This window comes from Thamnophis elegans, chromosome 5, assembly GCF_009769535.1.
Source record: "Thamnophis elegans isolate rThaEle1 chromosome 5, rThaEle1.pri, whole genome shotgun sequence".
In the NCBI taxonomy this organism is placed as follows: domain Eukaryota; kingdom Metazoa; phylum Chordata; class Lepidosauria; order Squamata; family Colubridae; genus Thamnophis; species Thamnophis elegans.
The window spans coordinates 62,339,701-62,353,076 of record NC_045545.1 but is presented as its reverse complement, the minus strand read 5'-3'; the positions used below and the strand labels follow the sequence as shown (position 1 = coordinate 62,353,076).

General features: G+C 36.1%; 1 protein-coding gene across 1 annotated transcript in view; it reads left to right on the top strand.

Moving 5' to 3' along the window:
* NGF (nerve growth factor) overlaps nt 1-10,872 on the top strand; it is a 52,649-nt gene extending 41,777 nt beyond the window's left edge. Inside the window, exon 2 of the mRNA XM_032217217.1 lies at nt 9,976-10,872. Within this exon, the coding sequence (XP_032073108.1) occupies nt 9,988-10,719 (732 nt within the window). The 5' untranslated portion in view covers nt 9,976-9,987 and the 3' untranslated portion in view covers nt 10,720-10,872. The remainder of the gene's footprint in view (nt 1-9,975) is intronic.
* The last annotated feature ends 2,504 nt before the right edge of the window (nt 10,873-13,376 follow it).

The following is a 13,376-nucleotide window of genomic DNA, read 5'->3' as shown; positions in this document are numbered from 1 at the left end:
AGCATGTATGCATAATCTGCACCCATTTAAATATACATCCAGTTGTACACTGAACCAATGTTTGTCACACTGTAATATCTTCAATCTCACACAATTGTATAGGGGAAAAATCTAGTGGTAATTAGTGGTAATCACACTAATGGTGATTTAGGAATTAGCACCTGGGAATCCATTAGTCTGTTGTCAGATAGCTGAAAGAAGCTTAGAAGAAAATATATCGCATTCAAAATGATAACTAAAAATGGCATATTACTGTCTATTGGATTGTATTTAACTGTAAAGAATTATTGCTTTGTAATTAATCCATAATTGAGATAGCTTTTTCTGCAGCAATACTAAGTGACAGGATTTGGGGCTGAGCCAAAGAGCTGTCCCACTCTCAAGCTTTGCAATTCCCCATTGCCAGATGTTTTCAAAAGCTGCCTGTGCTCAGTTGTGGTATATTTAAAGCTCAGTTATGGTGTATCTAAAACTATCCCTTTTGAAAATGTTGTTACTCTGTGGAGCTTGTGGGTAGTCTGTTTATCCATTTGCACTACCTCTTTCTTCACCTCACCTCCCAGCTACTGACCTTAACAGTTTTTTCTAAGAGGAGAAGCAGTTTGATGGGTTTTTATCTCCCTTTCACAGAAACTTATTTCTTTCCCTGATTTATTTTGCATATAATCAGGTACCTATGACCTTTTTAATATAAAGTAAGGATGCTGTTGTTGGGGGATGGGTGAGGGTTGAGTTTTTGTTTTTGTTTGGTTTCCTTTCTGTTTGGAATGAAATAAGTTTAACTGTATCATCCAACAACAACATTATACAATCAACCAGTCAGAATAGAGCTGGAAGGGACCTTGAAGTCCAACCCCATGCTCAAGCAGTATTCCTATTCCATTTCAGATAAGTCTCTTCTTAAAAACCTCCAATGATGAAGCACCCACAACTTCTGATGGCAAGCTGTTTCACTGGTTAATTGTCCTCACTGTTAGGAAGTTTATCCTTAATTCCAAGTTGCTTCGCCCCTTGATTAGTTTCCATCCATCGTCCTGCCCTCTGGTGCTTTGGAAAATAAGTTGACCCACTCCTCTTTGTGGCAAGCCCTCAAATATATATGGAAAGCTCAAACAGCTTTTGCCTATTTGGTTCTTCAATTTTTTTATCTACTTAGTTTTCAACATCAAAGCTAACACTATATACGTAATTATATGAAGCAATTCCTTTGTAATAATATATTGATGGTTTATCTTGGGTGTTTTTTTATAACTGCGGGAGAGATTTTAGAAAGACCAAATTCTGCATTTCAGAGATATAAATTGTTCATTTTAGATTATTTGCTTTGTATCAAAATCTTCTCAAATTTCCTAGGAATTCATTTGCAAAGCTCAAGAATATGAGTTATCCAATTTTAGTTCATAAAAGAACACATATTTAAGTGTCATAGATTTTTAGGGTAAATATTTGTTTTAAATAGATACAACCACTGCAAGGCAGCAGATGCAACCTCTGAGTGACATGCTATCCTGCTAATGTTTTGTAGAAGTTAATGATATTTGACTTGTTATATTAGCATATGACTGACTACTGCTAAGTAGATTTTCAGTAAAAATTGCATAGGTTTGCGTGGTAGAGGGGGAGGGGAAGTAGGGTAAAGGGGAATGATGGTGGGAAGACGGAAAGTTGGAGGGGAAAGAAAGAAAGGGTGTATGGAGGGTCGAAGAGGTACATTGGGTTTCTATTTTGGGGGGTATTATTGACAAGAGGAATGGCTGTGTTTATTGTTTAATGTTATATGGGCCCGGTTCTGTACAGTATATGTGTGACTGTAAGAAAATGAAAATGGAAAATAAAACTATCTATGTAAAAAATTGCATAGGTTTACAGCATATTTTGAAGATTTCAGATCTTGATATGTATCCAAAGTTCTAGAGAGCTGGTAGACTGCTTGTAATATGTGAAAATATATTTTAACCAGATCATCAATAATGCTAAACATATTTTAAGCCTTATCAGTCACGTCATCAAAGACACTGGGTCCCACCATGATTTTAAAAAAAGTTATCTACTTTTTCCAGGAACGGGAATAGGCATTCTATTGTAATGTTTATAATGTATACTATTCTAAGTTATATTTAAAGTTTCTAAAATGTTCATATGAATATTAGAAGAGGGTAAATGTTTATATTGGTTTGGATATTCACATTAGGTGTTTGTCAAGTGCAATAATTATTGGTCATTATTTATAATGTGAAATTTATTTTTAAATATTTTGTTATTGAATAGAGAGCCCTTCCATTCTACTGAAAAATGAAATCGTTTGGACATCAATGGTATCATACATGAGAAGCTGCATAGATTTGGCTTCTTATTATTAAAATGATTAAAATGAATAGGTTTTGTATTGTTCAAATAGGAAAAGCAAAAAGTATGTAGATCTAAATTGACAACTGGCAAATAAAGTTTTCACTTTGGCATAAAGTAAAATGTTAATCCTTGTAGACTGGATAGATAATAAAAAAATACTGAAATACTCACAGATATTGTCCTTAACTTCATTTGCTTTATAGAGCTTAAATTATTGGACATATCATTGTTACAGTATCTGGAAAATATACCCCCCCCCCCCAAAAAAAAAGAATATTAAAGATACTGCTGAATTGGGATTTTTTTTTCCTTGTTAAAACAAACTATGGGTTGAAATAGAAACTTCTGTTTTCTTAGGATGGCAGTCATTGGAAGTCCTATTCAATTGTTTTTGGCAAGAGCCAATGCTAGTAGCTTTGTGTTTATCAATGTTTAAAGTGGTAGATTTTATGACAAAAATGTTGTTTTAATAGGATAGTCCTATACAAATGTAATCCAGTATATTTTGTTTTATGGGAAGATGAGAACACTTGAAATTTGGCATATGTGTGTGGAACAAAAGAAAATTAATAAAGGCTGTACTTTAGAACATAGATTACAGTATAATGAAATATATTATTAAGGGATTGGGATTGGCTGGGAATCCTTTCGGGATCCCTTCCAATTCTGTAATTCCTGATGATAAAATATACATTTGGAAAGGGTTCAATAGAACTAGTAGGACTGTTGGAATCCTTTCAAAGGCCCATGCAGAATGGCCAGATATCTTTTGTTGTGGAGATTGTTCTCAATAATTGAACTCTTCTGGAACAGACCAAGACATTTGGGAATCATGGCTTAGCTTCCCTCCCTCCTCCCAGTTATGGAATGTGTTAATGCAGAGATCAGACCAAAGAAAGAACAAAATATGCAGTCTTTATTTTCTGAAGCTAGTGTAGGTAGAGAATGAGAATTAGAGATTTAGAAACATTTTGGAGAATTTGGTGATGTTTGTTGGGATGTTAAAGTATGAACCATCATCTGTCTCAAACTGTGTGTTTAAAAAAGTTCAAATGGTACAAAACCCTACTTGTTTTCAAGAGCCTAAATCTAAAGAAAATAAATATTGTTATTAGAAACTTTACAGACAAGAAAGTAGATCAGATAATTAGTATGATTTTCTTCTGGTTGGGGTTTTTCTTTCAGTTATTAAAATAGGACATAAGAAAATGCATGTCTCCATTTTCAGGGGGAGAAATTGTCTATGTATTCATTATATGGACCCTTAAGATACAATATTCAGGAGTTGTCCCTTTAAACTTTGGAAGCTCATGTTTGAAAAGATTTAAATTCTTAAACTATTTCAAAAACAATCTCACAGATAATATTGATACTAACAATATATAAGTATTGTTAAAATCAATGTTGTTGCTTCAATACAGCACACACTGCAAGCAATTTATTTGGCTGCATAATAAACTGAAATCAATATCATTTTCATATCTGATTGTAATAAAGAGTTTGATAATGGAGCATCTCTCTGATCAATAATCTGAGCCTGAGTACCCATGTATTTCCAGTGTAGGATTTCAAGCTGTGGCAAAGAATGAATAACAATATGCCAGTGCATAAACATCAGTTATTTATGAAGTGGACCATAGCTGAGATGTTAAGACTGTAAACATTTTCTTAATCAGCGTTGGCAACTTCATTCAAAAATATTCTGCTCTCTCTGCAATTTAAAGAAACCTCATTCTGAGGGAATATCCTCTCCTAATGGAGCAGGGTATTAGGTTGAATGAAATGACTAATAGGACCTGCTCCCTGGCTTGTGAGGTGAGGCTTTTACCTCAGCAAGAGCATCCATTGCTGAGATAGAAAAACCTATGAGGATTGAGGAGAGCCTATTTCAGTGGACTCAAGAAGTCAAAACTGGATGAAACGGACAAAAAGGAAGCTCATGGGGAAAATAGAGGGAGAAGGAAAAACAAGAAAAGCAATGATGGAAAACAAGAAGACCCATGTCTAGATAGATTTTAAAAAGTGAAATATAAGGAATTAGAAGAGGGGAAAGGATAATAGAAAATGCATCAGCTAGTAAGCTTACCTTCTGCTGCAAAAGATTTGCAGTTCCGTTTTCAGTAGTAATCTTTATTATTAGAGGGCCCAGAAGAAAGTAAAAAACTAGCTTGAGCATCCAAGTTCAGAAGTTATTTGGTGCATTGGTGCCAACCCCAGACCTACAGCTAATTGTCATGTTAGCCATAGACTATAATAATAAGGTGACTCCCAAAATGACCAGAAAAAAGCACAAGACAGAGGGAGCCAAAAGGGATCCTCTTCCTCTCTGCTTAAGATAACTTTAAACTTTATTGTCTTTTTACTTGATTCTTATCTAAGGAGAACATCCAGGTCTTCCAATCTGTATTTATTTTAGGAAAACCTTTGACATTAATGAGTAGGATGGATGTGTTTGGTTTGGTTCCTTGTTTGAAATGTAGGCGTTTTGTGTGTGTTTGTGTCCTACAGATATATCTTTAACTTCATAACTTTACATTATTTAAATGGTATAATATGTGTGAAACTGAATGATGCAGGCTACTTCTTGAAATGAGGTTGTAGAGACTGACCAACGTAACATTGTCATCTATAGGGGCATGGGTTGATCCTTCTCCTTTTGCTGGTCAAGATGGGAGAGGCCATTTCTCAGCACCTGACAGATACTCCCTTCTTGGCAAATCTCTGTTCCTTCCCACAGTTTTTTGACAGAGGAGGTACCTATTTTTCCTCCCCTTATAAAGGGCTTGCCTCCTCCCTTCCAGTCTTAGAGATGAAGAGAGAACCTGAGGATATCCTTGACTCAGGTTCTCAGAGGTATTAGTTGAGAGTGGTAAGAAGGAAGCTGACCAATCCATATTTCTGTATTGCTTACCAGAACTAGGCAATTTTTGTTAATTACTGACATAATGTAGGGATTATAACTGAGAAACAGCACAAAGTTTAAAATAGCCAGCTATGCTAGCTTTCTCTCTTTAGAGAGTAGAGGTTGTAGTTCGATTATATATTTAAAAAACGCTGCATTTATGTTTGCTCGTCTCCAACATCAAGATCTTACTTTTGGAGAATCTTAATTAAAGTGATGATATGAGACCAGGAAGATTCTGGCTAAAGTTCTCACGATATGGGATTCAGCAGGTGCGTAAATTCAGTTATTATCTCTGTCCCATACATCATCTTGAACTCCTTGAGGAATAGGGGGTATACATACCTGTTTATACATATACATACAAGTTAATAAATGTGCCAAAAAAAGTGTTCTTTGGGTTTTTTTGAAATGTTTAATACCTTCATGTAGCAGATTCCACAAAAGACTTTCCTGTAGCACACTTTGTGGACATTTTATAATTTCTGCTTGTGACACAATTATTTCCTGAATATTGCCTCCTTTAATTAACTTTAACTACCTTTAACTTGGAGGCATGCACAATATTTTTTATGTTTTTTAAAAAAGCTTACTAGGAGTTTATAACAAATCATAAAAACTTCTTGACATGTTCCTTTGTTGTTGTTTTTTAAATAACCTCCTGTGAAATTTTTGCAAAAGCAAACATAAAGCCAGGCTATAATTTGTTGAAGAATTCTGAATCTATAAAAATTCAAATTATTTTTTAAAAAAAATCACTATTATGTAACTGTAGAGCCATTCATTTTACTGTAGGCTAAGAAGTGCGTTATTCCTCCAAAATCCCAGTCAGTTATTTGAAACTATGGTACTAGCAAAAGAATGTTATATTTCTTGTACATTGTCTTTAGTGGTATGGAAAGTTTTGTTTTGTTTTGTTTCTCATCTGTTTGTATTTAATCTTTGCTTAGCACAACATTTGAGTTGCAAAGTGCTAATGGTTCTTTTTAAAACACAGTGTGATTTTCTCTAGATTTATCTATATAAAATAACTTTTTTTTCTTTTGTCTTTTATATCTGCTCAAAATACTTAATCATAACAAATCAATTATATTATATTTGTATTCTTAGGACCCCATTTATATTGTTTATAATTATTACAAAATTATTACATTTGATTAACATATAGATATGTACATCATTAAATGATTTTAATAATTTGATTGATAGCTGCAGCCTGCTGCTTAACCTGGATGAAAGTGTGGATTCTTCTGAGGAGTAAGAGGATTTAGTTTTCTATGGTACAATAAAGTTAAAATTAATGTAGATTTTAATAGTCAATATGTATATTAGAAGTGCCATATTGACAATATGGAACAGATATAAACCCAGTCTATAATCAAAAATATCTTTATGGATTTTAGTAATAGAAGATTTTAAAGTAAAAAAACAATACATAAAGACAAATTGTTAGCTTATCAAGAGTTGTTAGAACAGGAACACGGAAAGTATAAGATGAAATCAAAAGAGGAATTGGCTGCAGAGGGATTTATATTATGAGCTAAAAGAAAATTTTCACAAAATGATGTACCATTGGTTAAGAATCTAGAAAAGTTGTTTAGAATGTATGAAATTTTTTCAGGTTCATGTTGGACAGCATTTTATCATGCCTGCTGGACTTGTAAAAACAAAAACCCAGTAATTTTGGGTTGAAATGCATAGAGTAATGCAAAGGATTTTAAAAAACAACCTTCAATTGAAACCTTAACTTTTTTTGCTGGGATTAATGGACAGCAGCCAATTAGTAAAGAGCTAATAAAGATTGTATTTATATTTTTTTTAGTGCTGCAAGTCTTAACAGAGAAATGGTTAGTGAAGATGAAAGAATTAGCAATTACAAATTTAACCTGTTTGATTAGAGAAAGATCAACAATTACCTTGATTAGTGACTGGAAACTCCTTATGGTTTTTTTGTTGAAAAATGAGAAAAATGAACTTGTGATTTACAGGTTATCTTATGGAAAGAAGGAAGTTATGGTAAAGGAAGGAAATTAGAACAAGAGGTCACAAAAAAATGAATCTGTAACCCCTGACAAGAAGACTGGAAACCGCTTCTTTATAATGTTTCTTGTTCTCTTCCTTTTTCTTTTTATGTTTCATTTTCTCTTTTTACCATTCTTCATTATTTTCTCTTATGGTTTTTATTTTGTGAAAATTTCTCTAATTGACACTGGTTTTTTTAGAAATTGATAGCAAATCTAAGAATTTTTAAAGAGTCTTACATGCTGTCCATGAGTTATATCTGCCCTTCCTGAATTTTTAGCATGGACGAATGCATTACTACCAAACTAATAATTATTTTTAATAGCCTTAGTATTTTAATACTGAAACCAACTTGGGTTGTACTATGTAAAAATAGTGGGGAGGGGGATTGGGGAGAGATTGAGTGAAATAAAAGATCTTGGATCTTTCTTGGGGACTGTGGCAGACAACAAGATATCTTAGAACAACCAGGGTCATTCATATGCAGAGATAACTTGCTAATTATTATTTTAATGATTGCTAAACCAGTTAATATTTGCAACTGCCATACAATATTTTCTCCATATTAACACAGCATAAGCACTACTATTTCAGTGATTGTAAAAATCTTCTTTGACTAAGCTTGCACTTTTGTTTGAGTATAGATGGGCATTGTGAATATTTATAAAATTACTTTCTGAGAAGCTAAAGTATTTTCCAGATTCTGAACAAATTATCCAATCTTCTTTTTTAAAGCTCGTATATTATAAGTATTTTACAGAACCTAACTCTGCTTGAAAATATAAATGTCAATGACAATATTTTGCACCATCACCTGGATTTTAATGATTTCTTTTTAAATGGCTTGCTAATCTAATCCTAAAGAAAAGTTCTGATTAAAATTTTTATGTCTAAAATCTCAAAAATGTTGCTATGTTAACACAACACTCCCTTCTTCCATCCTGTTAGAAATACAAATAGCTTTTATTGACATACAATACTTAATCTCTTTTTTTTCTTTTTAGTGCAAAATGATGAATCTCAAATGACTTACAGTAAACAAAACTGATATAGATCTACTTCAGGGTGTGCCTATATTGTCTTTAAATTTTGTTGCATAAACTTTTTTCATTAGCGTATCTGTTGACATCAAGAAATGCATTCGACATGTTCTGAATTGCTGCCATGGCCCCAGTGCTTCAAGTGAATCTGAGAAATTAAAGCTTCTGGTGCCTCTCTGAGCTATAACATATTTGGTTTAAAACTAATTTCTTCTTGCAGCACAACAAGCATCTAGCTCTGTTTGTCTCCAGCTTTTGTAGCGCAGTCAGAATGGTGAAGATGGATAGGGATATAGTATGTGGGCTGCATAAATCAAAATAAATATTAGATGGCAGTTACAAAATAAAACTCAAACCTGCTGCTGCCATCTTCTGGCTGGCTGTATTTTTGCATGCTGAAGTATTATACCTCAAAATTAGGTTATATTGCCTCTTGGAATTTTCCTTTCTTGTGATTTTAGCAAATATTTTGCATAGAATCTGCAACCATAGCAACCACTCTGACTGATGATGAGTATCCTAAGATTAAGAGTATTGATTATTTATTAAATCTACTACTAAAAGTATAAATTATCTGAGGAATTCTAACAAAAAAAGAACTTTGAATTTGACACAGATTATTGGCTTTAGCAAAGTATAACTGCAGGGAATAAGAGGATCTATGGTTTGTCAGAGAGCCCCAAAAATAATGACTGGCCATTGTCTTGAAGGATTTCAGAATGGATGGCAGAACTAAAGATAAACAACAAAGTCTGAATCATTCTCCCTTAAGAGGTTTAGGCTTTTTTCTACTCGGTTCAAGAGAAAGAGACTCTGTTTTCAGAACTTTTACTCAATTGAAACTATGGCCACAATCCAACATGAGATTAAATGCCTTAAACCCCTTAAAGTCAATGAATCTAAGCAGATTTAACTGGATGTTGGATTTGTCCCATGTTTTATTGTACTGATAGTTCTCTGGGGAAACTGACAATTCTATAACTAATATCAGGTCAGGACTTGCATAATAGCTTTTATTCTAGTAGCAAAAAAAAACATTTTACAACTTAGTATCAAGAAGCTTTTAAGAAATTGAAGTAAGTGCAGCTTAGAAGAAATTATTCTTCCACAGTCTATTCAGGTAACTAATTTAGTAATATTTTTGTGCTGGCCTTTCTGCCTCTTTTTGTGAACATGTGGGTCATGACAATCTAGATGCAAGTACAGAGCATATTTGAGCTACTTATTTTTTACATGGGCTTTTTTTGTAGAACTTCCAACTTAGTCTATAGAGATTCTTGTCAACATCTGTTCTCTCTATTAATAAACTCAGAACACTGCTTGATATTCTAGTACTTCAGGAATTAATAGTAACCCTGTTTTTTCATGTGTTTGTTTATATGCTACCCATCTCACTGATAAAGTGGCTCTGGGAGGTGTATTGTTTCCTAGCATCCACACTTTATTAAGCGGGGTTGCTGTTTGAATGGCCCTTTCTGCAGTGGAAAGAAAAAGCAGCATCTGGTATCCACATGGCTGGGCCTCTCATCAGATGGTGAAATGTCTTAGCTATACATTTTCCCTGGCATTGCTGCATCAGCATATCTCTCCACTCATCTTGGAGTGGATGTTTTTCTAGGTTGTCTTTGCTCACAGTAACATTCTTGGTTTGATCTCTCCTAGGTGCATAGCGTAATGTCCATGCTGTGCTACACTCTGATTATAGCATTTCTGATTGGCATATGGGCAGCACCACAATCTGAAGATAATGTCCCTCTGGGCTCCCCTGCAACATCTGACCTTTCTGACACCAGCAGTGCTAAAGCTCACGAGGGTCTGAAAACATCTCAAAACACTGATCAGCGCCATCCTGCTCCTAAGAAGGCAGAGGATCAAGAAATTGCATCGGCAGCAAACATCATTGTGGATCCCAAGCTTTTTCAGAAGAGGCGGTTCCAGTCGCCTCGTGTTCTGTTCAGCACTCAGCCCCCACCATTGTCAAGAGATGAGCAAAGTGTGGAGTTCCTGGACAATGCAGACTCTCTTAATAGGAATATCCGGAGCAAACGTGACAATCATCCTGTGCATAACCGAGGGGAATATTCTGTGTGTGACAGTACCAGTGTCTGGGTTGCCAACAAAACCAGAGCAACGGACATCAAAGGCAACCTGGTGACTCTGCTGGCAGATGTAAATCTTAATAACAATATCTATAAGCAGTACTTTTTTGAGACCAAGTGCAGAAATCCAAAACCAGTACCGAGTGGGTGCAGAGGCATTGATTCCAGGCATTGGAATTCTTATTGCACCACAACACACACCTTTGTTAAGGCAATAACCCAGGAAGGCAATCGGGCATCCTGGCGCTTCATTGCGATTGACACTGCCTGTGTGTGTGTAATCAGTAGAAAAACTGAAAACTTCTGATTGACCATTGATTGCTCCAGTACTCACTTTCTCCCCATCCCCTACCTCAGCCTGTAAATTATTTTAAATTATGAGGGCTCTATGATATATTTATGATTTATACAATGAAATAAATGAATCATCATAATTTATTAAATCCTTTTGAAAACTGAATACATGATGTGAGCATTAATGGCATATTGTTTCCTGTTAAACAAATATTTTAGCTTTTCTTTAATATGCTTGTCATAGAAAAGTTTCTGAAAAGAGTGTATGGCAGTTTTCAGTGTCCTACACCTGATCTTTTTATTTAAATCAAACTTCATTACATACAAGTCCATTAGGAAGATTCTCCCTCTCCTAGGTCAGAATCATTACACAGTGACTGTTGTGAGGGCCTCCCGGTTCAGGTAGGGACGCAACTGGTGCACCAGGTGAACCTGGGCAAATGCCCCCCTGGTCACAGCCGACAAGTGGTGTTTGAAAGTCAGCTGTGGGTCCAGGAGGACTCCCAAATTGCGAGCCCTGTCTGAGGGGCGTACTGTTTGACCCCCCAGCCTGAGAGATGGAAAACTTGGCCAATTAGTGGGAGGGAAACACACCAGCCACTCGGTCTTATCCGGATTGAGTGCAAGCTTGTTATCCCCCATCCAGACCCTAACAGCCTCAAGGCACTGGCACATCACATCAACCGCTTCACTGAGTTGGCACGGGGCGGACAGATACAACTGTGTATCGTCCGCATACTGATGGTATTTTATCCCGTGCCGTCGAATGATCTCACCCAGCAGCTTCATGTAAATATTAAACAGGAGGGGGGACAGGACCGAACCTTGCGGCACCCCATAATTCAGGGGCCTAGGGGTCGATCTCTGCCCTCCGACCAACACCGACTGTGACCTGTCCGAGAGGTAAGAGGAGAACCACCGTAGGACAGTGCCTCCCACCCCCACCTCCCGCAGTTGTCCCAGAAGGATACCATGGTCGATGGTATCGAAGGCCGCTGAGAGGTCAAGGAGCACTAGGACGGAGGCATGACCTCCATCCCTGGCTCTCCAGAGATCATCATCAGCACGACCAAAGCGGTTTCCGTGCTGTAGCCAGGCCTAAATCCCGACTGAAAGGGATCTAGATAATCAGTTTCCTCCAAGGACTGCCGGAGCTGAAAGGCCACCACTTTCTCAACAACCTTCCCCACGAAAAGGAGGTTGGAGACTGGACGGTAGTTGTTTAAAACGTACCTTTCAAACATACCTTCCCCCCCCCCACCCCCAGAAACAATGTGGATTGGGCTGAGAGAGAGAGAGTGGCCCAAAGTCACCTACCTGGCTTTAATGGCTAGTGGGACTTGAACTTATAGTTTATGCTTTGCCTTTTTTACAAAGTGTATACAAATTTATTTTTCCTTTTATAGGAAACATTTTGCTTCCTATTTTATAACAGGTAGTTAAAAGCAACTACTTTTTAGTTAGCTCCTGGCAAAATTAAAACTAACCTGAGGCCAACTGGATTTATGTCTAATTCCATCCCTATCAGGGTTCCAAATAGCATCCTCTGTAAAATAATATTTTGAGGCAAGAGATTCCTCAAAACACCAATTTATTAGAAGAGCCATGTTGGCACAGGAGCACATGGGTTGAAAGTTCAAAACCCTGCCCCAACACCCACTAGTCCATCACATGGTCCAATCAGTCATTGCACAAATGAAGATTCCTCTTATCCACATCCATCCAGGTGCGGGGATGAGGCGACCTTGGCTTTCTGAGAAGGAATGTTATTTTGGCTACACATCTCCCAAGCTCCATACCATCCCCACTCCCAGTTCCCTATAGTTATTATGTTTGAATATGTGGCAGGCTTGAGGCCCTATTCCCCCCCCCCCCAATAGTATAGCAAAACTAAAACCAACCTGAGGTCAGCTAGATTTACGTCTAACTCCATCCCATTTAAATCAATAGAACAAATGTGTCCTGACTGTTGTTTCGTCAAGACATAAAATCCAATTTCACACATTCGTGTTTCAAAATAGGTTCCATTATTTTCAATACGATTTGCTCTCAAGTAAGTATATGTAAGATTATCATCTCATATGGCAACCCAGAATGTATTTACTTCAGATTTATTCATGCTCTGTTCTATTTGGCAGACTTTCTCCATGGTAAGTAATTGCAAGATTGCTGTTTTAGTTGCAACTGATTTGGTTAGGCTTGGGATCAGTGCAAAACTCCATGGATTAGTCTAAACATTGATGATCTAATATCCAAAAGTTATGTTTGTGATAGAATTTTAATCTACTCAAAGCTGAATACACAGAAATAAATAATAGAAGGTTTCTGAGAAAACAGACCTTCTGATAGAATAAAAAAAGTACTTTTTGGTTGATTTTTAGGAATAAAGACCATCCTGGTCCTTTAAAGTCAGTGGAAGTTACTTGTGAAAGTTATCAATGAAAATGTTGCAAATGATATTTCTCCCCTCTCCTGCCCAGAATTTCCAGCCATTTTCACTCAGAGGATGAATTAAAATTGAGTACCTAGTTGATTGCCACCTGCAAATGGAAGATTGGATGCAGAAAGAAACACAATTGGTTGCACATGCAGGGTATTTAGAATTGATTCACTGAAATGTAGTTTGATTCATTGGAGTTAAAAATTTGGACTTTCAAGCGTTTTTTAAAA